This window comes from Cebidichthys violaceus, unplaced genomic scaffold (assembly GCF_023349555.1).
Source record: "Cebidichthys violaceus isolate CVI_PGR_0920_01 unplaced genomic scaffold, fCebVio1.0.p SCAF_112, whole genome shotgun sequence".
NCBI classification, from domain to species: domain Eukaryota; kingdom Metazoa; phylum Chordata; class Actinopteri; order Perciformes; family Stichaeidae; genus Cebidichthys; species Cebidichthys violaceus.
Window position 1 is genome coordinate 77,906 of NW_027176277.1, and position 24,574 is coordinate 102,479.

A 24,574-nucleotide genomic window follows, 5' to 3' on the forward strand; every position below is an offset into this window, starting at 1 on the left:
AATATACACACATATATTAATGCTCGCACACATTACACGTCTGTTATCTGTGAGGGATACTAGAGATGTTGCCCTTCTCCTTTTTTACTTTTTACTTAATAAAAACTTTACTCGACAAAGCCCCGCCTCCCTCCCATGGCTACCATGTGTACCGTTGCTGCTATGGAAACGAGTCCCAGAAGTCCGTTCACGGGATACATCGAGTACAAATTAAATGATTAGCTGTCGACCAGTCACTCAAAGCAAGGAGATAGTGAATGAACGAACAGGTAAACCGAAAACTACCCTGTTTGTTATTCACTGGAATTCAAATGTAACTTTAGAAATGTGGGCACAACTGCTACATTGGCTTGGTCAGTGTCAAATGTAGCAAGATGTTATTATTATTATTATTATTATTATTATTATTTTATTTTGGTGTGCCTCTGGTTCTTTTCAGTGGCGCGTTGCCAGAGATGGCCACCTCAGAGCAACCCGCAGCAGAGATGGGCAGCATGTCGAAGTTTCCAGTCCTGCCCCCGATTGCAGGCACGCAGGACCGGGGTGAGGTGGGACAGACCGCCGCAGCGATGGAGCAGACGATGGAGGAGATAGAGGAGAAGATAGCGGTTCAAAAGAAACTGCTGAGGCACCGAAGGAGGAGCAGAGTGCAGCAGAAGCAGCTCCATATGATATTGTATGGTTTGTTTTTTTTTGTCAGTACTTTAATAATAGCCATGCATATAATATAATAATCCCAGGATGTCATTTAGGCAGTTAACAATTAAGTATAGGCCGTTGAGTTTCCCTGCAATGTTTGTTGACTGAATTATTACAGGGTGTCTCGAGCCGTGGAGGCGTACAGACAGAGCAAAGAGAGGGGAGCAGAGCGCAGCCAGTCACCAGAACCAGAGTTCCCACCTTCTGTATGCATGACAACTTTTCTACCTGTGCACACAATATTTAAATATAAATGTATGTACAAATATTGCACAATACAATTTCAATACTTCCTTTACAGATGCTCAGCGAGGAGCGGAAGCGTAGGGTAAGATGTGTTTTTAATTTTTGTCTTCAATTTGAGACAATTTGTCAGGCCTTTCCTATATATATATATATATATATATATATATATATATATATATATATATATATATATATAAATAAAAACATTTTGGTCCCATTTTCAGATGAACTACATGTTCCTGAAGCGGTGTGTGGAGAGCCGCCCATTCGCTCCAATCCAGCCTCAGTGGTTGGACTCCATCGTCGCCCGAGTTTCGCCCAAGCTTAAAGAGGGCCCTGACACAAACACGCTGCTGCAGGAGCTCCGCAAGGAAGTCAGCGACAACTTCCACGATGTGATCGTCAAGCACACGGGTAACTGGCAGTCATGCGTGTGTATGTCCACGCTCTCTGAGTGCATGCAGACTGCAGGTGAACCGTGTCTCATTGTGCCATATTTACTTCCTTCAGTGGAGAGAACACTGAAGGATCCAGAAGGTCCTGTCTCAGACAAACAGACAGATGCCCAACCAAAGTGAGGGATTTCTCCACAATAACCAAAATAGTTGGTCTTTTTTTTTTTGTTTTAATGCCCTTTTGTATGTCACATTTCCAATCTTTCCCAGAATTCTTGATTTCAACCAATCATCGCATGAGAGCTTTATCAGAAGCCGCAAGATGATGAAGACCAATTTGCACATTCTTCATCCGGTCATGCAAACCGTCTTGGATATTGGCTACATGACGTTTTCTCCGCTGGTCCTGGTTGATCTTTCAGGATTCAGGTAAGGAAAGACAACAGGAATGCATCATGGCGCTGCTGAAATTACCGCACGACTACAAGATTTTTTTTTGGTTTAATTTTGTCTCCAGTGCTTCAGGACCCGTGGACTGCAAGAGCCTGCGGAACAAAATGGCCGTGGAGTGTAAGAGGACAGAAGATCGTGTCATGAACACCTGGTTTCCCAAAGTCGTCCACTTATTAACGAGCAAAGAAACACTGAAGGGAGTTAAAGAGGAGAAGCTGGAGTCCTTCTTTGACTGTGCGTCCACCCTCATCTCCATTCAGGTGAGAGGACGCTGGCTTGAGTCATAATGAACCATTTAAAGGAATTTAAATTAACGTTGTTTCACTAAGAGACGCGTCAACAATTTTTCTTCTTTCAATTGCCAGTTGAAATCCTTGCTTCAGACGAGTGTCGAGGAGTTCGTCAATCTGTTCGATCCGAGCAATCGCCACCGTTTGCCCCTCTTTCGTCTGGCCTTGACATTCGACGATGAAAAGATGGAAATTTATCCCACCTTGCAAGATCTGGAAGCTGCTGTCTTTGAGATTCTTAATGCCATCACAAACACACTGCAGGTGAGGTTGTGCGTGACAGTCGTTTAAAGGAAAATTACCACTTCACGACACACTTTTTTTCATGTGAAGAAATATGTATTTTGAGCTGGTATTGATATCGATGACATCGCCCCCACAGAAGGTGCAGACGATCCAGTCATGGCTGGCACAAGATGTGCCTTCGTTCGTGGGTGCCAAGATGGCTGATCACGTCCTCGCTTGGGCTCGGGTCACCGTGAAGACCGCTGTGTGCAAGAATCTAGAGGAGCCTGACAAACACTTCCAGAGCTATGGTGATGTTTAATGATCCAATAATTCCCTCTCATCACCCACGTTGATTCTATTTCCATTTATTCCTGACTTTTTTTTATTGCTTTATTTTGCAGTTGAAAACTATGACTGGCTAGTCGATGGAACGGCACAGGCCAGAGTGGAGAAGTTCATGGAAGAGGAGCACTCTTTTGACGAGTACACTAAGGTAACACATCATGAAGTTTTAAGTACATACATTATGGATCTATTCTTGCCTTGTTATGACTCCATCGGGTGACTGTCAGTGTGTAATCTCACTGCTTTTTACAGCAAGTGGAGGAGTTTCGTGTTCTGTCGAAGGAGATTACCAGCCTTCCAGCAAGAGCCCACTTCTCGATGGTCCATCTGGACTGTGAAGAGCTGAAACAGGGGCTGGCCAACAAAGCCAGAAACTATGCTGAAATACTTCTGAAGAAAGTGATCGCCAGCCACCGGGAGCTAAATCTACAGTGAGTCACTTCTTGTGACATTCTTTAAAGGAGCAGTGTGCAGCATTTTGGGAGATGTATTGGCAGAAATGGAATGTAATACTAATAAGTTTGTTTTCTTTCGTGCATGATCACCTGGAAATATGAATCGTTGTGTTTTCGTTTATTTCTACACATGGAGCCGGTCCTCTTCACGGAGCCGGCCGCCATGTTCCTACAGCTTCTACAGTAGAACAGATATGATAAACCAAACACTCTTCTTCTACACAGTTGGCACAAGTTTCAGTTGGTTGCAATCTGCAGCGTCACCGCTAGATGTCGCCAAATCCTACACACTGCACCTTTAACACGACTGTCTGCGTTTAAAATGCTGTTTTCTTCTCACAATTCTTCTTGTGTCTGTTCGAAGGGTCTGCTCTGAATTCGAAACCATCAGCGAGAACGTTCTGAAAGCACCAGAAAGTACAGAAGACATGACCCAGATCATTGATTGCATTCATTTCACTAAGACAAAGGGTATCGCAGAACTTAATGAAAAAATAAAGGTGAATAACTTGAATCTCACACTAAAGCATTTTGATTTCAGTTATCTTTTATGAATTCTAACAGCATTTTATCACATTGCGTTGTGACAGGAAGCCTTCTGTCGACTGATCTACATCCTGGATGTCCACGTCATCGAGCCAGAGGATCTGGAGCTTAACACGACCCTCTTTCTCTGGCCGCAGAAAATCCTTGATGTCTTTGAACTCAGTGATGAGGTAATGCCCCTGTGTCTGCGGACCACAGTTTATCAGGGCTGTTTTTTTTAAGGATGCCCTGATTCTGGACGGCGATGTCATTTTCTAGGTGATGCAGAAGGCCATGCAGAAAGGGGAGCAGGAGCTGCTCGCTCAAAGAGAAAGGTTGATGGTACAGCTGGAGAAGTTGGGACGCAGGATCGAGGAGTTCCCACATTGCTCTGAGATGGAGATGATGCAGCAGGTACACTCCAGCTTCATATTAAACAGACAGATCTCAGTGGTATAGATCTTCTCTTTTTACTCTCTGCCTTTCATAAAATGTCACACAATTCCTTTAAACAAACCTGAAACTTGTCAGTGTCAATAAAATGTAAGTAGTGATCAGAATTGTACTAAAGCGACGTGGTTTTCTAGCAGTACAATGGAAAATAATACTCTTGTCATCACTTTTTGGTTCAGTATGTAACAGATGTCAGAACGGTTCAGAAACTTCTCCAGGAGGCTGAGGAGGAGATCGTCTTCATTAACAATGAAGAGTTGTTTTACAAATGGGACCAGACATGTTACCCAGAAGTTGAGGTCATCAAAGACAGTATTTCACTGTATCAGAAGCTGTTCGGACTTGTGCTGAACTGGCAGCGCACACAAAACAGGTCTGATATCAGCTTGATGCTCTGTTGTGTTTCAATTGAAAACATTTCCTCTAATAACCATATTCATCTTCTGTGTGAATAGATGGATGGACGGTTCCTTCCAGGACCTGAATGGCGAGAGCATGGAAGTAAAAGTGGACGAGTTCTTTAGGGAGATCTTCAAGATGCTCAAGTTTTTCCAACAGAAGCAGAATAAGGCCGAGCAAGAGATGGAGAAGATTGCTGGGAAAGCTAGTCAGCAACCTTGTGAGGATGATCCAAGGAACCAGGAAAGCCCCACAGTACTTTTGTGCTCCACTGTAATGGAGCAGATCAAAGAGTTCAAGGTATCGCATGTAGCTGTCATCTCAAAGGGGCTCATGATAAGGTCTTGCAGTGAGTGAAGTCTTGCTTGTTGACGGTAAACCAGCATGTTGAACGTGTTTGCACCAACAGGAACATATCCCTGTAGTGTCCATCTTGTGCAATCCAGGCATCAGAGCTCGCCACTGGGATCAGATGTCAGAGATAGTGGGCTACGACCTCACTCCTGACTCTGGTACGACGCTACGCAAAGTTCTCAAACAAAACCTGGCCCCTTTCCTGGAAGAGTTTGAGTCCATCAGCGCTGCTTCTAGTAAAGTAAGACCTTTGAAACTTGTTTGCTTCTACAGCGTTTGATACAAACTTAATACTAAATCCATGTGTACCCCGCTTATGTGTCTCTGTAGGAGTTTTCCCTGGAGAAGGCCATGCAAACCATGGTGCATGTCTGGGATGGCATTTCTTTCCACCATCAACCTTACAGGGAGACCGGAGTGTCCATCCTGACCGCCTTGGACGAGATTCAGACAATGCTCGATGACCAGATTGTGAAGACTCAGACTATGAGGGGCTCACCGTTCATCAAACCTTTTGAAAAGGAGATCAAAGTGAGTTGATCCACCCAATGATAATGATTGAATTCTCAGGTTGCAGTTTTACCAGTCCTGCAGAGATTTATCTGTTTGTTTTCCGTGATCTCAGCAATGGGAGGAGCGTCTGCTTCGTATCCAGGAAACCATAGACGAATGGCTGAAGGTGCAGGCCCAGTGGCTTTATCTGGAGCCCATCTTCTCCTCTCAGGACATCATGCAGCAGATTCCAGAAGAGGGACGACTTTTCAGAACTGTTGACAAAAACTGGAAAGAGGTCATGACGCACTGCATTAAGGACCCTAAGGTAGTCGTCGAAAAAAAAAAGTTGATGGTGGACACTTCTAAAAGAAGCTTGTGGTAACTGATGATTTGTAACTGTAGATTCTGCCAGCAACCTCGCTGAGTGGTTTACTAGAGAAACTGCAAGATTCTAACAACCTCCTGGACAGCATCATGAAAGGACTGAATGCCTATTTGGAGAAGAAGCGTCTCTTCTTTCCACGGTAGACCAAATCATATTGCGGTTTCTTTTGTCCAAATTCATTGTTATTATCCCAGATTTTGATAATGACTACCAATGCTGCCGCCAGGTTCTTCTTCTTGTCCAACGATGAAATGCTGGAGATTCTGTCTGAGACCAAGGACCCACTGCGAGTGCAACCCCATCTGAAGAAGTGCTTTGAGGGTATTTCCAAACTGGACTTCCTCCCCAATCTGGATATCCAGGCAAGGCTGTCACACATTTTTTGTTATTGTTACACAACACCGTGGTTGATGGACCTTTATTGAATCGCATACTGTTCTCCACCCAGGCCATGTACAGCAGCGAGGGTGAGCGTGTTCAGCTCATCCGGGACATCTCCACGTCTGAAGCCAAAGGAGCTGTTGAGAAGTGGCTGGTGCAGGTGGAGGACGTGATGCTTCGCAGTGTCCGAGATGTAGTAGCTCGGTCCAGGGTGGTGAGATCACTGTTCCCATACCTCAAATAATACACAGTAATGATTTGTTGACTCTAATACCATCATGTTGTGTGTGTGTATCATATGATGCGTGAACATACATCAATGGGTCAGTGAGTGTGGTTGTGCCGACAGGCCTACGCTGAGAGTGCACGGAGCCAGTGGGTCAGGGAGTGGCCTGGCCAGGTGGTGCTCTGCACCTCCCAGATTTTCTGGACCCTGGAGGTTCATGAAGCCATCAGAGCAGGAGCTGATGTAGGGATTTACACCTTTTTCTTTGAAGATGTTACTTGTTTTGTTGGCTTTTCAAATCCTACTAATTATAGCATAATTAATGTAAACAAAGTTTAGTGTTATTCTGAATATGAGGAAATTCAGTTGTGAAGTTAAAAAACATAATTTAACAATAAAACCAAACAAACAAACTTATTGGGCTTTTGTTCTCTGTAGGGTTTAAAGAACTACTATGAACAACTCAAGAATCAGCTGAATGACATCGTGGAGCTGGTGAGAGGGAAACTGCCTAAACAAACACGCATCACACTGGGAGCGCTGGTCACCATCGACGTCCATGCCAGGGATGTGGTCTCGGAGCTTATCGAGAAAGGTACCTCATGGCACCGAATGCAGGGTCGACTGTAACAGAGCTTTGTGTTGGTTTAGAAACAGCACATAATTGAGAAATCTAAATCGCAAATGTTTTTTTAACAGGTGTATCAAATGAAACAGACTTCCAGTGGCTGGCCCAGCTTCGTTACTACTGGAGCAATGACGATGTTCGCGTTCGCATCATCAACTGTGATGTTAAGTACGCCTACGAGTATCTGGGGAACTCACCGCGTCTCGTCATCACTCCACTCACTGACAGATGCTACAGAACCCTGGTAAAATATCTGACAAATAGCCTTCTTAAACAGGATCGCTCTTTTATTGGAATAATGCTGAGTGATCGGGAATTTCAACATTCAATTCGTAAGCTTCCCCTCTGTTTTAGATTGGGGCTTTCTACCTGAATTTGGGTGGTGCTCCTGAGGGTCCAGCTGGAACAGGAAAGACAGAAACCACCAAGGATCTAGCCAAAGCTCTAGCTGTGCAGTGTGTGGTCTTCAACTGCTCTGACGGACTGGATTACCTCGCCATGGGCAAAGTAACACCAGCAAGAATGTTTTTAATTCTATGTAATGCAAAAACAGACTTTTCTAACCAATCTTTTGGTGCAATTTCTCTCTAGTTCTTTAAAGGTCTGGCCTCATCGGGTGCGTGGGCATGCTTTGATGAGTTCAACCGCATTGAGCTGGAGGTGCTGTCTGTAGTGGCCCAGCAGGTTCTCTGCATCCAGAGGGCCGTCGAGCTGAAGTTGGAGTACTTTGACTTCGAAGGGACCATGCTCAAACTCAATCCCAACTGCTTTGTGTCCATTACAATGAACCCGGGCTATGCAGGACGCTCAGAACTCCCAGACAACCTCAAGGTCTGTCATCAGTGAACAAATCATTTATCAGGCATTGTAGGTTGGAAATGTCAGCTTCAAAAATATTCTATTCTTCTATTCTGCAATAACTGCATTACTCAGCTCATCATCAAATCATACGCTGTATTGAATCAATGGTGCTTTTACAACCCTTCATTTTAGTGTAACATAATAGAAAGAAGTGAGTGACTGTCCAACATTTACAGCTACCCAATTTGTCTTTCATTTCTCTGGTGCAGGTGTTGTTCCGAACAGTGGCCATGATGGTCCCCAACTACGCACTGATAGCAGAGATCTCTCTGTATTCGTATGGCTTCCTCAATGCCAAACCACTGTCGGTAAAGATTGTGATGACCTACAGGCTCTGCTCCGAGCAGCTCTCCTCCCAGTTCCATTATGATTATGGCATGAGGGCTGTCAAAGCTGTACTTGTGGCTGCAGGAAACCTCAAGCTCAAGTATCCTGATGAGAATGAGGACATACTGGTAATTGTGCTGAAACGAATGTATTTGCTAAACTAGAAAAGTGCACTCAGTAGAGTGCACTTTTACAACCGCCAGGTGTGTCTGCAACGACCGCTTCTGTATTGTGTTTAGCATACTGGTAGTTCCATTAGCTCTTGTATTGACACAGCTGTGGTATCACTAGTGGCACCTACCAGCTGGGGGCCGGTTCAGAGTTATGAGGGACACCTCATAACAGGCAGTCAATGGCAGTATAAATCAGGTAATAAAAGAAGAAAAAAATAGAAAGTGTGAGTCACCGCAACCACAAGAGGTCTTTCATCATCCAGCCATAACTGGCCTCTCAAAAAATAATGTGGTTTGCTGCAGCAGAATGTGAGATTAGCTGTGGACAGACACAGAGGTGCACACTCACTCACTCACGGACGCACGCAGGCACACATGTGACAGAATTGCATTATCCTCCTGGCGGAAATAACAATGACAAATAGTCTCCGCTGTATGCCCTAATTATAAACTTTTCTAGGTGTCTAGACCCTCTCACTTTTCTCCACATGCTATAATGTTCAGCTCCTGAGGTCCATAAAAGATGTCAACGAGCCCAAGTTTCTCTCCCATGATATTCCGCTGTTCAATGGAATCACCAGCGATTTGTTCCCGGGCATCTCCCTTCCTGAGGCTGACTATAAGGTCAGATATATTGAATCCGTTTCTTATTCTTTTGTCCTAAGTCTAACAATTACCTGAGCATTTATTAATATTGTCATGTAAATTGTAATCAATGTCTCACATCCTTGGCAGCTGTTTCTGGAGGCTGCTGAAGAGTGCTGTAGAAATCACAATGTACAGCCAACACAGGTCTTCTTAGAGAAGATGATCCAGACATATGAGATGATGATAGTCAGGCATGGGTATGTTGTATTTCAATGTCACTGTTTACCCTGTTTAGTGTGTTTCCAGCCATACAGTTATGAAGTATACGGCTCAGAGGAATATCTGATATTGTATGAAAATATAGGGGTTTTTTTTGTATCAGGTTCATGCTGGTGGGGGAGCCTTTTGCTGGTAAGACCAAAGTGCTACACGTTCTCGCTGACACACTGACTCTCATGAATGAGAGAGGGTACGGTGAGGAGGAGAGGATCATCTTCAGGACGTTGAACCCAAAGTCCATCACCATGGGACAGCTCTTTGGACAGTTTGACCTAGTTTCCCATGAGGTAAACCTGTGCCTCTTGTGTTCATTCTGCATCACAGATAAATACTGTGTATTCACAGTATCGGTGTAGATCTGGGACACAGCAGGTGGCCCTCTCTTCATCTTGGTCTTTTTGCTTCTTCCTTTTCCTCATTATTAGTGGACGGATGGGATTGTGGCCAACACATTTCGTGAGTTCGCATCGGCCGAGACGCCAGACCGCAAATGGGTGGTGTTTGACGGTCCCATAGACACGCTGTGGATTGAGAGCATGAACACTGTGCTGGATGACAACAAAAAGGTACATAATGAGTTAAAATAAGTTGTATTCATTTGTTTTTCACACACCTTTTTTTTATGTTTTTCTCTTTCTCCACAGTTGTGCCTGATGAGTGGTGAGATCATCCAAATGTCCAATCAGATGAGTCTGATCTTTGAAGCAATGGATCTATCACAGGCCTCGGTGAGTCGGAGGTTTGGAGTTTAATGAACTATGTATTTAGTTAATCTGTCTAGCCTGATGGACAGGATGTAATTGGATGTTGTATCAAAAGCTCTTCTTTTGGTTTCGTTCGGTTGCTTTCTTCCTCTGCAGCCCGCCACAGTCAGCCGATGTGGTATGATCTACATGGAGCCGTCTCAGTTGGGCTGGGAGCCCTTAGTGGTTTCCTGGATGAACAATCTTCCCGATGCTCTGAAGAGCACCGACAACCGCTCCCTGCTGCTGGAGCTCTTCCACTGGCTCGTGCCGCCTGCCCTCAGGGTGCTGCGTAAACACTGCAGAGTAAGGGAACCCCCGGGGGTCCCGGGAACAACCTAACATCAACAACAAATATATCTGTGGAACATCCAGACGTGCACCTTTATTTATATATAAAGTACAGACGTGTTGTCATGCCGCATTATGGTTTTGTTCACAGGAAGTTGTTTCCACTAGCAACAGTAACACCGTGGTTTCCTTGTGTCGGCTGTTTGAGATGCTGCTCACTGAACCTGTACAAAACAGTCCCGATGATAAAAATATTCGCACCTGGATCATGGTAAAAGGACTAATCATTTGTCATTTTGGCATTCTATTAGAACCTTATTTATTCAAAAATCGTGCTTTGGAACTGCTGTTTACAAAGCTCCATGTTTGTATTTGCACTTTCCATTTCAGCGAAGTCATATTTTTGCATGGCACCTCCCCTCTTATTCTTTTGTGACTGCAGGCGGCTTTTGCCTTCTCCCTGGTGTGGTCTACGGGTGGCAGCTGTGATGCAGACAGCAGAGAGAAGTTTAGTGAGTTCTGCAGGCTGACCCTGTCTGGAAAGACGGACAAACACCCTGTCCCCGCCACTGTGGGGAAATGGGAGTGTCCAATGGATGAGAAAGGGCTGGTGTATGACTACTTCTACGAGGTGTGGTGTAATGACGCTCAGAGGATTCTTTTATTTCTGTTTGAAATCAGTAAATCACACCGTAATCTCTTGAATAGTTCAAAGGAAAAGGCAGCTGGGTTCACTGGAATGATGCCATCAAGAATGTCAACCTGGGGGACAAAGACACCAAAGTGCAGGAGATCATTGTTCCCACGATAGACACGGTTCGCTACACCTACGTCATGGACCTCTGCATCAGATACGGAGTGTTAGTATTCTAGGTCACAGTGGCCCTGATACACACACAAATCCTTTGCCATATATTCTACAGAGTGTTTCTGATTTATTTTACCCTGGTATACATTTCATCTGACAAAATAGATTTTTTTCTCTCCTTAGGCCTCTGCTGTTTGTTGGTCCGACTGGAACCGGAAAGTCAGTGTATGTGAAGGAGAAGCTGATGAACAATCTGGACAAAGATCGCTATCTGCCCTTCTTCATCAATTTTTCAGCTCGCACAAGCGCCAACCAGACTCAGGTCAGCGTTTAGGAAGCAGGGATGAAAGAATGTCCGCACAGAGAGTTTTTGATTGCTAGGAAAGACAGGACACACGTTTCATTTTCAATAAATGTGTTGATTCTGTATGTATTGCGTCCTCCAGAGTATCATCATGTCCAGGTTAGATAAGAGAAGGAAGGGCGTGTTCGGGCCGCCCATGGGAAAGAAGTGTGTCATCTTTGTAGACGACATGAACATGCCTGCACTGGAACAGTTCGGAGCACAGCCTCCTGTGGAGCTTCTTCGACAGTATATAGACCATGGAAACTGGTATGAACCCATCCAATATTAGATGCCAATTACTGCGTTAGTAGTAACTAATAGAACAGTTTTTCTCTGGCAGGTATGACCTGAAGGATACCTCCAGGATCTCGCTCGTCGACCTGCAGCTCATCTCAGCTATGGGCCCCCCCGGCGGTGGGAGGAATGCCGTGACGCAACGCTTCCTGCGGCACTTCAACATTTTTAGCATCAACGCCTTCAGTGACGATACCATGGTTCGCATCTTCTCCAGCGTGGTGGCCTTCTACCTCAAAAACAGTGAATTCCCGCCGGAATATTTCACCGTTGGCAACCAAATAGTGACTGCTACAATGGAAGTGAGTCGCCCCAAAAACACACACTGATATCACTAAAATAGTCAGTTTTAGTGAGTCATATGTTGTGTTTTACAATGCTTTAATACTTTACTTGTATGCGTTTTGATTCCCAAAGGTGTATAAGAAAGCCGTGGAGAACCTGCTTCCAACTCCAGCCAAGTCCCACTACACCTTCAACCTGCGGGACTTCTCCCGCGTTATCCAAGGCTGCCTGCTGCTGAAGAAGGCTTCACTGGCGAACAAACACACGATGATACGCCTGTTTGTCCATGAGGTATTCCGCGTCTACTATGACCGCCTGGTGGATGACAAAGATCGGGCATGGCTCTACAAGCTGATGAACAGCATCCTCAAAGATCACTTCAAAGAGTCCTTTGACCAGGTGTTTGATCACCTGAAGCAAAGCAGCAGAGTAAGTTGAGATTCAGTTACATTTGCTGTAGTGTCAAGTATTTTTCACAGTATGTCAGGAAATGCAGGAAAGAAGAGGATCTGCTCTGGCCTGTTATTACCGTAGAAGTGGACGTAGTCGCCGTGACGTCACACATTTGTTTGTGAACTACGAACTTCAGCTTTTTGGCCGTCGCCATCTTGGTTTTTTGCAACCAGAACTGACATAAGAGGGAGGAGCTAAGTAACAGAAAGCTGAAATTTGAAGGCAACCTAAATGTTACAATTAACGTTCATTAACTGAAAAGCCACTATTCAAGGGTTAAAGTTGAAAGACGAAAACATGGACAACGCCATGGTAGCCACCTGTCAATCACTGTGTAGCCCTGCCCTAACACATCCCCTGCTTTATGGTCTGTTTGACTCTAAATGGACCATAATGTACTAAATGAACATCATGCTGTATTGAAGAAGACTGTAAACTAGAGATTGAGACCATAAACTCATGTTTACAATGTTTACTGAGGGAATAAATCAAGAGAGAAGTAGAGTCATTTTAGACTAGACTTCTATACAACCAGAGGAGTCGCCCCCTGATGGTCACTAGTGAGAATGAAACGATGAGTAAAATCTATATTTTTTAATATGTTCCATTACATTTTCGTCCTTTCTCAGCTGGTTGAAGAAGACATGCGGAATCTTCTGTTTGGCGACTACATGAACCCCGACCTGGAGGATGACGAGCGCTCGTACGCTGAGGTGCCCTCAATGGAAAGCTTTTCTCAAGTGGTGCAGTCGTGTCTCGATGAATACAACCAGATGCACAAGAATCGCATGAACCTCGTCATCTTTCGGTAAACATCTTTGCCATTATAGAGTCAACCTAAATATATGCGCTGTTAAAATATTAGTCTTAGCCTATTCTTTATTAAACGGAGGGTTCGGCTTTTAGAATGAGCTTACAATCAAATGAGTTGACTTTTTGTGCAGTAACTTAATGAAAATTCTGTTTTTATAACTCTGTCTTTGCATGGAATCTAATCTGCGCTATGTAGCTATGTCCTGGAGCACCTGTCCCGTATCAGCCGTGTGTTGAAGCAGCCAGGAGGCAATGCCCTGCTAGTGGGAGTGGGAGGCAGCGGACGCCAGTCCATCACCCGCCTGGCCACGTCCATGGCCCACATGACCATGTTCCAGCCGGAGATCTCTAAGAGCTATGGCATCACTGAGTGGAGAGACGACCTTAAGGTCAGCCTTAAGGTTTATTCTGATGTATCACTTCTTCTTTTTTCTCGTGCCATTCTGATCTCGGCTTATGATTCCTTCCGCATTTTCAAAACAGCCGTGAAAGACTTTAACGATGCCCCTGTCTCCGTGCTTTAAATGATATTCTTAGATGCTGCTGAAAAATGCCGGGGTGAAAGGTCAGAAGACGGTGTTCTTGCTAACTGACGCTCAGATCAAAGACGAGGCTTTTCTGGAAGACGTGGACAGTGTCCTGAACACAGGAGAGGTGCCCAACCTGTTCGCCATAGACGAGAAGCAAGAGATCATGGAGGTAGGTCTTCACAAACTGTAAGCAATCTTTACCTTGTTTAAAGGCCACACTCATGTGTGTTTGATGTACTTCATCTCTCTCCCTCTCCAGACAGTACGTCCCATTGCCCAGGCTGGCGACAAGAATTTGGAGTTGAGTCCTTTGACTCTGTTCGCCTTCTTCGTGGCACGCTGTAGAGAGAACCTTCACATCGTCGTGGCCTTCAGTCCGATTGGGAATGCATTTCGAAATCGCCTGCGCCAATTTCCATCTCTAATCAACTGCTGCACCATTGACTGGTTCCAGGTGCTGTACAGGAATATATGATCGCTTATAGTGTGTCTTTCATCTTTAGTATTTGGGTTAGATATTGAAACTATTATTTATATTTAATATCATCAATATTTTAATATCATATAGGCATATTTGTGTTTAAATGATACTCACAAATACCTCTTGCTCTGGTGCACATGGGTCTCTATGACGTGTAGCAAGATTCCTGAATTTGTACCCAAAATGCTTTTAAAACTTGTATTAATAATTGACAACGCAGCCTCTATAACCCTTTACCAGAAAAAGAAAGGGAACGGATAAAACAAAAAAAACCTTGAAAAAGAAAAAAAAACATCACAGAGATGCCGATTCGAACGTGACTAACATCATCACATGACCTCTTTCTTGACAAATTGCAGACATGGCAGATTCACACAGGATTAAGATCACATATACAGTAATACTGGTACTGTGCGAGTAGGGCTCTAGATTGGCAAATAGATGCTGTACTAAACAGCGTGGGCAGTCTGTCTTTGTCCCTGTCCTCACTGTGCTTTCTTCTCTCTGCCCTGGCAGCCGTGGCCAGAGGAGGCTCTCGAGCGAGTAGCCAACTCCTTCCTGGGCTCCCTGGAGATGAGCGAGAACGAGAGGCAGGAGGTCATACCCATCTGCAAAACATTCCACACGTCTGCCAAGCAGCTCTCACAGAGGTAAAAAAAAAAAAAGACATGCTTATTTATAACCTGTATATTCAGAGGTAAATTATGAGTCCTTAATTAGAACTGTTGATTTCCATTACAGGTTCCTCTCTGAGCTAGGTCGCCATAACTACGTGACGCCCACATCCTACCTGGAGCTGATTGCAGCCTTCCGTCTGCTGCTCACTCAGAAGAGAGAAACCGTCATGAAAGCCAAACAGAGGTATACCAACGGTCTGGATAAACTGGCCTTCGCTGAGTCTCAGGTACATGCAGCACTATCTCCACCAGAATTGTTTTTTTGTTTTTTTTAGCATAGCTATAAGTCATTTAAAACAATGTTTCCCTGCAGGTCGGTGAGATGAAGAAGGAACTTGTAGACCTGCAGCCCAAACTGGAGCAGGCAAAGATAGACAACCACAAAATGATGAAGGTGAATACATTTCAGACCTAGAGCAGTGCTTCCCAAACATTTTTTTCTGGGGACCCACTTTTTATAAATGATAAACCATCATGTTCCCAATTCACAACAGGCCTTATCTATGAATCGTAATAACAGCAAATTTGTGCATAATTGTACGTTCCTGACTATTTTTACTGCCATTTCCGCATCACCTCATATCATCTTGAACCACATATTTAGAAGAGATATATGTTTAATAAACCACAGCTTTGCTGTTATTGAAAAATAACTATAACTGAGACCAAATAAATGCATTTTAACAGACTTGTTTCTTTCCTCTCATCAGTAAAACAAACAGAATGTACGTTAGCCTTTCATATTAGATTCAATGTTATTAGTCAGCAACAATCATCACAACAATATGAAGATTCAGGCTTAAAGTGTACTGCAGTTAAATAAAAGTCCATGGAAGAAATTCTGCAGAAATGTATTTGGTGACAAATAAATGGGCACGACTGACCTACTCAGCTTATATGAATATACTGAATGTGATCGTTTGATGTGATGACTTCCAGGTGATTGAAGTGGAGTCCGTAGAGGTGGAAGCCAAAAGTAAAGTTGTGCGCGTTGATGAGGAGGCGGCAACCGTAAAAGCCGATGCGGCTCAGGCTCTGAAGAACGAGTGCGAGAGCGACCTGGCCGAGGCCATCCCGGCCCTGGAGGCCGCTCTCTCGGCCTTGAACACGTTGAAGGTGAGCTGCGGTCAGTTTAGACGGTTAAACCCGCAGTTTAGACGGCCGATTAAGTTGAGCCGCCTGTTTGTATTTCAGCCCTCTGACGTCACAATCGTGAAGTCGATGAAAAATCCTCCTTCGGGGGTGAAGCTGGTGATGTCCGCCGTGTGTGTGATGAAGGAGATAAAGCCGGATAAGATAGCTGACCCGGCTGGGACTGGAAAAAGGGTTAGAAGAAAATCATATAAAGAAATCACGATTTTAATGTCATTTAGTATATGTAGTAATATCGCGATGAGTAACGTGTTGTCTTTCTTTTGTTTAGGTTTTAGACTACTGGGGTCCAAGCAAGAAGCTACTGAGTGACATGAACTTTTTACGAGATCTTAAAGAATATGACAAGGACAATATTCCTGTAAGTGTCAGGACAGATATATTCCTAATTTATTATTTGAAAAGGAATAAATACCACTTGTGTTTTGCTCTGACTAACGCCTCTGTTTTTCCTTTTTTTTAGTCCTCCGTGATGCAAAAAATCCGTAGTGAGTACATGACGAATCCTGACTTTGACCCCAGCATTGTGGCAAAAGCTTCCTCTGCAGCAGAGGGCCTGTGCAAGTGGATCAAAGCAATGGAGGTGTATGACAGGGTGGCAAAGGTGCAGTGTTTCTGGCTCTGCGTAGACGCGTTTCTCTTGACTGGTCCTGAATGTACATGCGCGTGTGCTTCAATTCATTCTGTGATCTCTGTTTGGTCTTTAGGTCGTGGCTCCAAAGAAGGCCAACCTCGCGGAGGCGCAGGAGTCCCTGGCTGCCACCATGGTCCTGCTGGACCAGAAGCGAGCTGAGCTAAAGGAGGTCGAGGACCGCTTGGCCGCCCTTCAGAAAACCTTCGAGGAGAAGACAGAGGAGAAGGCCCAGCTGGAGTTCCAGGTGGATTTGTGTGCCAGGAAGTTGGAGAGGGCCGAGAAGCTCATTGGTGGTCTGGGCGGAGAGAAGACCAGGTCGGGATTGAAGCACACAAATGTTCTGTTATTATTTTCTACAAATGATATAATTACAATATGCCATTCACTGAATGAATCTCTGTTGTTAGATGGTCCAAGGCAGCCGATGACCTGCAGAACACGTACGATAACCTGACTGGAGATGTTCTCATCTCCGCTGGGGTCATCGCCTACTTGGGGGCCTTCACTGCCGGCTTCAGACAGGACTGCACCAAGTCATGGACCAAACTCTGCCAAGTACAAGTCCTCCGGTTCTTTATTCAGACTTTTCTTTCAAGTCACCTTCTTTGAGAAGTATTTAATTGCTTATTATCTTTCTTTTCACCGACCTCGATACCTCTAGTCTAAGAACATTCCATCAGCAGACGACTTCTCGCTCAGTAAGACTCTGGGAGATCCCATTAAGATCAGGGCTTGGAACATCGCTGGCCTTCCTAGTGACTCTTTCTCCATCGACAATGGTGTCATTGTCAGTAATTCACGTAGATGGTGAGTCTGTACTGCTGAATTGTTTAATTCACTACATCAATCTAGGTTATTTTGGAGATATCAGCCGTAGAAATGTCTTGAGTAAATGCTTGTGGTGTTGTAGGCCCTTGATGATCGACCCTCAGGGTCAGGCCAACAAGTGGGTGAAGAATTCAGAGAAAGACAACAACCTGAGTGTAATCAAGCTAACAGACGGGGACTACATGAGAACTCTGGAGAACTGTGTTCAATTTGGATCACCGCTGCTGCTGGAAAACGTAGGAGAGGAGCTGGACCCCTCGCTAGAGCCACTGCTGGTCAAACAAACCTTCAAACAAGGTGCTGTGAATGTGAGATGACAGCAATTGATATGTAAATGTGAAGCTACAACTGAAAAATTTGAACTTAAGGAACTATTTGTTTCACCCAGGCGGCGTGGATTGCATCAGGCTTGGGGAGAGTGTGATCGAGTACTCGTGCGATTTCCGTTTCTACATCACCACTAAGCTGAGGAACCCTCACTACCTACCAGAACTGGCCACCAAGGTGTCCCTGCTCAATTTCATGATCACCCCAGAGGGCTTGGAGGACCAGCTGCTGGGGATCGTAGTTGCCAAGGAGAGGTATTCGCTCATAAAACATTCACGCCGGCATACCACTTCAATACTTTCCATCACTTCTTTAGAGTATCGTTTCTGCTTCGTCTCCTCTACAGGCCGGAACTGGAAGAGGAGAGAAACGCTCTCATCCTGCAGTCAGCTGCCAATAAGAGGCAGCTGAAGGAAATCGAGGACAAAATCCTGGAGACACTGCAGTCCTCCGAGGGAAATATCCTGGAGGACGAGAGCGCCATTCAGATTCTAGACTCCGCGAAGATCATGTCCAATGAGATTAGCAAGAAGCAGCAGGTGTGGACATTGCACAAATAACTCGAGACCCGAATTGTGAATATGATGAGTCCGATGTGTGGTATTCTAACGTCCTGCTGTTTTACGTATTTCCCAGATTGCGGAGAAGACGGAGATCAAGATAGCAGAGTCTAGAGAGGGTTACAGAGCCATTGCCAAGCACTCCTCCATCCTGTTCTTCAGCATTGCTGATCTGACCAACATAGACCCCATGTACCAGTACTCTCTCAGCTGGTTTGTCAACCTCTACGTTAACTCCATACAAGACAGGTGAGTGACGCACATGAAGTGTATTCTGCAGTGTCCCCAAAAAAGACTCAAGACTTTATGACTGTTTAGAAATGATCTCCATCTGTTGCACATAAACACAAGCTTGGATACCACACAGGAATCACACGTTTAACACAGAGGGGGATTAATGCAGCAACAGTTTTTTCCGTCAGATTGAGAAGAGATTTGTGTCATTGCTTATGGTACACATGCCTGAACTGGTGTCATTCTCTCCAACTCATTCCTAATATTTGGTAGAAGACATGACACGTTATTCATGATGGTCAGAGTGAAACCAGAAATATTCTTCTTTTTTGTTTTACTTTACTTGTGAAGCTGCAGATGTGCCCTGCAGACACGTGAAATCTGCATTTCTGTTACACCACAAGTATTAATTGTGGTCATAATGAATATTTGTCACTGTACTCTAAGCATACTTGACTAAAGTGAGAAGAAATAGTGTCAAGAGACTCAGTCAGCAAGATCCTACAGACAAACTCCACACTGACATATGACATGAACCTTTAGCATAGGCTTAATTAACTTTTAGGAGTTGGTCTGAAGCTCCCTGTGTTTTGTCTTTTATTCTACAGTAACAAGTCGAAGATCCTGGAGAGGAGGCTCCGATACCTGATCGATCACTTCACCTACAACCTGTACTGTAACGTCTGTCGCTCTCTGTTTGAGAGGGACAAACTCCTCTTTTCCTTTGTCCTCTGCTGCAACCTACTTCTGTAAGGGTTCAAGCTAGAGGGGGATGATGGTCGAATGAATTGCATTATTAGAATTTGATTTCATCTTTTAACCACACGCTCAGATGAAGATGTGTGAATGTGTGCTGTCCTTGTCTTTATCCACTCAGTGCTAAAGAGGAGATTGAATACTCTGACTTGACGTTCTTCCTGACCGGAGGAGTGGGACTGCAGAACACCGTTGCTAACCCCGACCCCAGCTGGCTTCAGGACAAGAGCTGGGATGAGACCTGCAGAGCCAGCGAACTGTCTGGCCTACAAGGAATAAAGTAAAAAAAGCATCACTCACATAATGTTTTTTTTATGACTTTATGTCTGCAAAGTCACTATCCTGTTGTCATGAATTCCTTTTGACTAATGGAGTGAATCTATGTATTATTCATTCCACAGAGAGGCTTTCATCAAAAGCCCAGAAGACTTTAAATCTATTTATGACAGCAAAGAACCAAGCAACACTCCTCTGCCCGCTCCATGGTGTGAACAACTCAATGACCTGCAGAAGATGATCATTGTTCGCTGTCTCAGGCCTGACAAGATCGTTCCAGCTGTGACTAAATTCGTGACTGGCAAACTGGGGAAGAAATTTGTCCAGCCCCCTCCGTTTGACCTGAGTAAGAGCTACCTGGACTCCAACTCCACCGTCCCACTCGTGTTTGTGCTGTCTCCGGGAGCTGATCCCATGGCTAGTAAGTACCTACAGTTCCAATGAGTAACTGTCAAACTTCCATATAATGCTTCCTCTGAAAAGCATTAGGAACTGGAAAGATGCAGATATCTGACAGGTGTGTCTGCAATTTCCACTTCTGTATTGTCTGATTGAATGAATACAACCCACAACTGGCTAACCCCGGACCTAGACAGAAATGGGCTGTCAATGGCGGTATAAAACAGGCAATAAAAGTCACCGAAACCACAAGAGTTCCTGAGCACGCAGCCAAAACTGGCCACCCAAAATATGATACAGTTTGCTGCAGCATAATGTGAAATTAGTCGTGGACATACAGAAAGGTGCACACTCACTCACGGACGCATGCACGCGCATGATCCTCCTGACGGAGATAATAACAGCATCCCTCCACAGGCTTACTGAAGTTCGCCAGTGACAAGAACATGGACGGTGCCAAGTTCCAGTCCATCTCTCTGGGGCAGGGCCAGGGGCCCATCGCTGCCAAAATGATATCCACAGCCATGCAGGAGGGGACGTGGGTGTGTTTGCAGAATTGTCACCTGGCCGTTTCCTGGATGTCCAACTTGGAGAAAATCTGTGAGGACTTCAGTCCAGCGACATGCCACCCGGATTTTCGCCTTTGGCTCACAAGCTACCCTTCACCCAAGGTAAAGCTCAATGCATATAAATGACTCATTAGACAGAGATTTATTCTGGTTATAGTTCTGAAGAAAAACCCTTTCTGATATCAGTTTCCAGTGACCATCCTGCAGAACGGGGTGAAGATGACAAACGAGCCTCCAACAGGACTACGACTCAACCTGCTACAGTCTTACCTGACAGATCCTGTTTCGGACTCAAACTTCTTCACTAGCTGCCCCGATAAGGAGCTGGTGAGAAGAGGAATTGTCTTTTATTTATTTGATTGGTCTATACGAAGGACATCCTCTGACCGTTGGATTTCTCCACTAGATTTGGGAGAAGCTCCTGTATGGACTGTGTTTCTTCCATGCTCTTGTTCAGGAGAGGAAGAAGTTTGGTCCACTGGGCTGGAATATTCCCTACGGCTTCAATGAGTCTGACCTGCGTATAAGCATCAGACAGCTGCAGGTATTCATTCACAGTTTCAGTGGCCACGTTTCTACATGACAACAATCTAAAACTGTAATTTGTTTTCTTCTTTAGCTGTTTGTGAATGAATATGATGAGGTGCCCTTCGAGGCCATAACTTACCTGACAGGTGAGTGTAACTATGGCGGCCGCGTGACAGACGACTGGGATAGGCGGCTCCTGATGACCATCTTGGCCGACTTCTACAACCAGGACATCATCGAGAAACGTCGCTACCCTTTCTCACCTAGCGGCGAATACTTCGCCCCACCAAAATCTATCTACGACGACTACGTTGTATTCATTAAGGTAAAGCCAACTGAGATAACAAACGTGTATAGGATAAATATGTGTTTGCTTGTCTTCTTACTCCTCCGTTATGACTTCCAACTGATTGGCGCTATCTTTGTTGTGTTCCAGGAGCTTCCGTTCAGCCAGCATCCAGAGGTTTTTGGGATGCATGAAAATGTAGACATTTCTAAAGATCTCCAGCAGACAAAGCTGCTGTTTGATTCGCTGCTGCTCACCCAGGGAGGAGGGGCTAAAGGAGGGGCCAGCTCTGGGAGTGACAACACGCTGTTCGACATCGCGAATGACATCCTTAATGAGGTACAAACTAATTCGGTTGTGGCTTTCCAATAAAGTGCCAATTTCTGTTGGTCTTCTCAGTTGTATGTTCTGAACTTACAAACTTCCTTACTTCCCCCCACCAGCTTCCAGCTCATTTCGACACAGAAGCAGCCCTCTTGAAGTTCCCAGTGCTCTACGAGGAGAGCATGAACACTGTGCTCGTCCAAGAGATGGAGCGCTACAACACGTATGGACTAGCGGCTCCGTGCGGACATTTAAGACACACAGCGCATCATCACCTGTATGACTTAAGTGCTGTTTTCTTGCTCTCTCTCTCTCTCTCTCTCTCTCTCTCTCTCTCTCTCTCTCTCAGGTTGTGCAGTACGATCCGTGTGAGCCTGCAGAATCTGTTGAAGGCCATCAAGGGTTTGGTGGTGATGGATGCTGAGCTGGAGGCCGTCGCGGGTGGTTTGATTGTGGGAAAGGTCCCAGAGAAATGGGCCAAGTGCTCTTACCCCAGCCTCAAGCCTCTGGGCAGCTACATCACTGACTTTCTCTCAAGGCTCAAGTTTTTGCAGGTGAGAGTGCTCAAAACATCTAAGATAATTTAGATGAACAGGATCACATGGGAGCTTTGTTGACTTCACTTTTTGTTTGCGTGCTCCGTAGGACTGGTGCGACACCAGTAAACCCAACGTGTTCTGGCTGTCTGGCTTCTTCTTCACCCAGGCCTTCCTGACTGGAGCTATGCAGAACTACGCCAGGAAGTACCACATCCCCATTGACCTGCTAGGCTTTGATTTCCAGGTCAGAAGATGCACACTTTGTAATCCCTCTGTCTCCACCTGAAAAATATTCTCCTGTCCGTAAAAGTAAACCGATCTGTGGTTTTGTTGTCATGATTTTGTCTTGCAGGTTCTTCCTATTGATGAGTCGGACACACCGCCTGAGGACGGTGTTTACGTTAACGGACTGTTTCTGGATGGAGCTCGATGGGACAAAGGAAGGTAGATGTTCATACTGGGGTTATTTCTCATAAATGAATTATATATTGTGATAGTGAAGTGCAAGAAGACTTGATAAACCTTAACTATTGTCTGTCTCCCTATCAGTGGAGTTCTGGCTGAGCAGCACCCCAAAGTCCTGTTTGACGTGATGCCAATCATCTGGATAAAACCCAGTAAGTAAATTACCATACAGATGAAATGCACGCCATTCATGTTTTGACCCATTGGTTTGTGGACTGCCATTCTGAAGCCTCGAAGTTCGACGATTTCACCGTTGCCATCTTGGAATACGACTGTCGCCATCTTGGCTTTTTTTGCATTTTAAAACTAGAGATTAAGACCATAAACTCATGTTTACAATGTTTACTGAGGTAATAAATCAAGAGAGAAGTAGAGTCATTTTCTCATAGACTTTTATACAACCAGAGGAGTCGCCCCCTGATGGACATTAGAGAGAATGCAAGTTTTAAGACACTTCCGCAAAGGTCACTGTGACAAAACACGTTTTTGATCAAAACTCAAGAATTCATACGCTAATTATGACAATCTCACACAAACGTCTAAATAGGACAATATTATGAAGTGACGACACCCCAACACGGGGTGAAAATTTTAGTTTCCTCTTGATTTTCCTGACTCTCCGCTTCGTCTCTTTGCTTCCTTCTCTCCCGTGCAGCTGAAAAGAAGAGCATGGATGAGGCTCAGAAGCTGTACGTCTGCCCTCTCTACAAGACCAGCGAGAGGAAGGGCACCCTCTCCACCACAGGCCACTCCACTAACTTTGTCATTTTCATGGTGTTGCCCACTAGCCGGCGCCCTCAACACTGGATAAAGCGCGGTGTGGCCATGCTCTGCCAGCTGGACGACTGAAAGACTGAAGCACTTTACCGAGATAATTTAAGCACTGTGATGCCTTTTTTTTATATTCTCTGTCCAAAAAATTAAACATGACAACTGTGTGTGACCACCTAGAGTTTGTGTTTCAAAGCTTTTCAGTTCAAATGACAACAAAAAACAAAACTAGACGGTTTTCTGACGTAATTTTCACAAAAACAAACAAACTTAAAGACACTTTAAATTCACATGGAGGTAAGAAAATGTGCCTCAGACGCACTGTGACATTTCAATAGAAAACTATAAGAACAAAGCAGCTTCTGAGGTGATTCCGAAACAAGCTAACAAGAGTGCAATGCATTGTTTTTTATCACATTTAACAAACCTTAGAAATAAGCAGCCTTTCATTTCTTCCCCGCACACAACGCACATGTTTTCTGTACTTTGTTCTGTCGGCTCTAGACGTACATAAACATCAACGCTCCACTTATGCCTTTGGAGTTTTTACTCCAGTCAACAAGAATCATTTTCTGGCATCGAGCCGGGTGAGGGTGTAAAACATTACTGCTGGAAAACATTTGCAGTAGTTCTACTGTGTAGTGACGTGGCCACAAGCCAAATGTAGCTTTCTAAAATTAAAAACAGATGTTTTGTAATGAAAACCAGGGGGGAAAAAGATGTTAAACGAGTGCTGCTATAAAAACTTGATGATCTGGCTTGTCGGCTGCTACTTTTCAATAAAAACATTCGGAGGCCGTGGTCCCTTTTCTCAGTGCCGGCCAACCATTTCTCATGAATGATCACTAAATAAAGAAGTGGAGAAAAAAAAGCTTTATGCACAGCAAATGGAAATGTACGCTTAAACTCATGCATATGTAAATAAGGGCCTCTGTGTTAGGAGTGAATGGGAATATGAGCTGAATGGTGGCTCAGTGGGTCAAAGCCACATGTAGGTGCTGGCTGCGACGACCCCGTGAT

The 24,574-nt window shown here is 44.7% G+C and overlaps 1 protein-coding gene across 1 annotated transcript; it reads left to right on the forward strand.

Moving 5' to 3' along the window:
• The first annotated feature begins 494 nt into the window (after positions 1-494).
• Positions 495-23,729, forward strand: dnah12 (dynein, axonemal, heavy chain 12). Its single transcript, XM_068705268.1, has 73 exons — positions 495-676; positions 818-905; positions 1,001-1,027; positions 1,170-1,359; positions 1,456-1,519; positions 1,611-1,769; positions 1,858-2,053; positions 2,159-2,347; positions 2,466-2,619; positions 2,713-2,804; positions 2,909-3,087; positions 3,476-3,611; positions 3,702-3,827; positions 3,916-4,050; positions 4,269-4,462; positions 4,545-4,788; positions 4,898-5,083; positions 5,173-5,373; positions 5,468-5,662; positions 5,740-5,861; positions 5,949-6,084; positions 6,171-6,317; positions 6,453-6,572; positions 6,768-6,924; positions 7,029-7,201; positions 7,312-7,464; positions 7,549-7,788; positions 8,028-8,273; positions 8,823-8,942; positions 9,054-9,163; positions 9,289-9,472; positions 9,611-9,751; positions 9,830-9,913; positions 10,046-10,234; positions 10,371-10,490; positions 10,662-10,850; positions 10,928-11,079; positions 11,211-11,349; positions 11,474-11,640; positions 11,714-11,969; positions 12,085-12,381; positions 13,035-13,213; positions 13,415-13,607; positions 13,756-13,917; positions 14,008-14,202; positions 14,746-14,879; positions 14,971-15,133; positions 15,220-15,300; positions 15,846-16,022; positions 16,101-16,232; positions 16,330-16,419; positions 16,522-16,662; positions 16,766-17,007; positions 17,100-17,247; positions 17,354-17,499; positions 17,603-17,817; positions 17,909-18,101; positions 18,194-18,386; positions 18,484-18,656; positions 19,250-19,390; positions 19,519-19,677; positions 19,799-20,094; positions 20,490-20,743; positions 20,828-20,968; positions 21,048-21,185; positions 21,261-21,494; positions 21,606-21,794; positions 21,899-22,002; positions 22,129-22,333; positions 22,425-22,562; positions 22,671-22,762; positions 22,868-22,935; positions 23,439-23,729. The coding sequence occupies exons 1-73, from the start codon at positions 495-497 to the stop codon at positions 23,630-23,632; spliced, it is 11,889 nt and encodes a 3,962-aa protein (XP_068561369.1). The 3' UTR covers positions 23,633-23,729.
• The last annotated feature ends 845 nt before the right edge of the window (positions 23,730-24,574 follow it).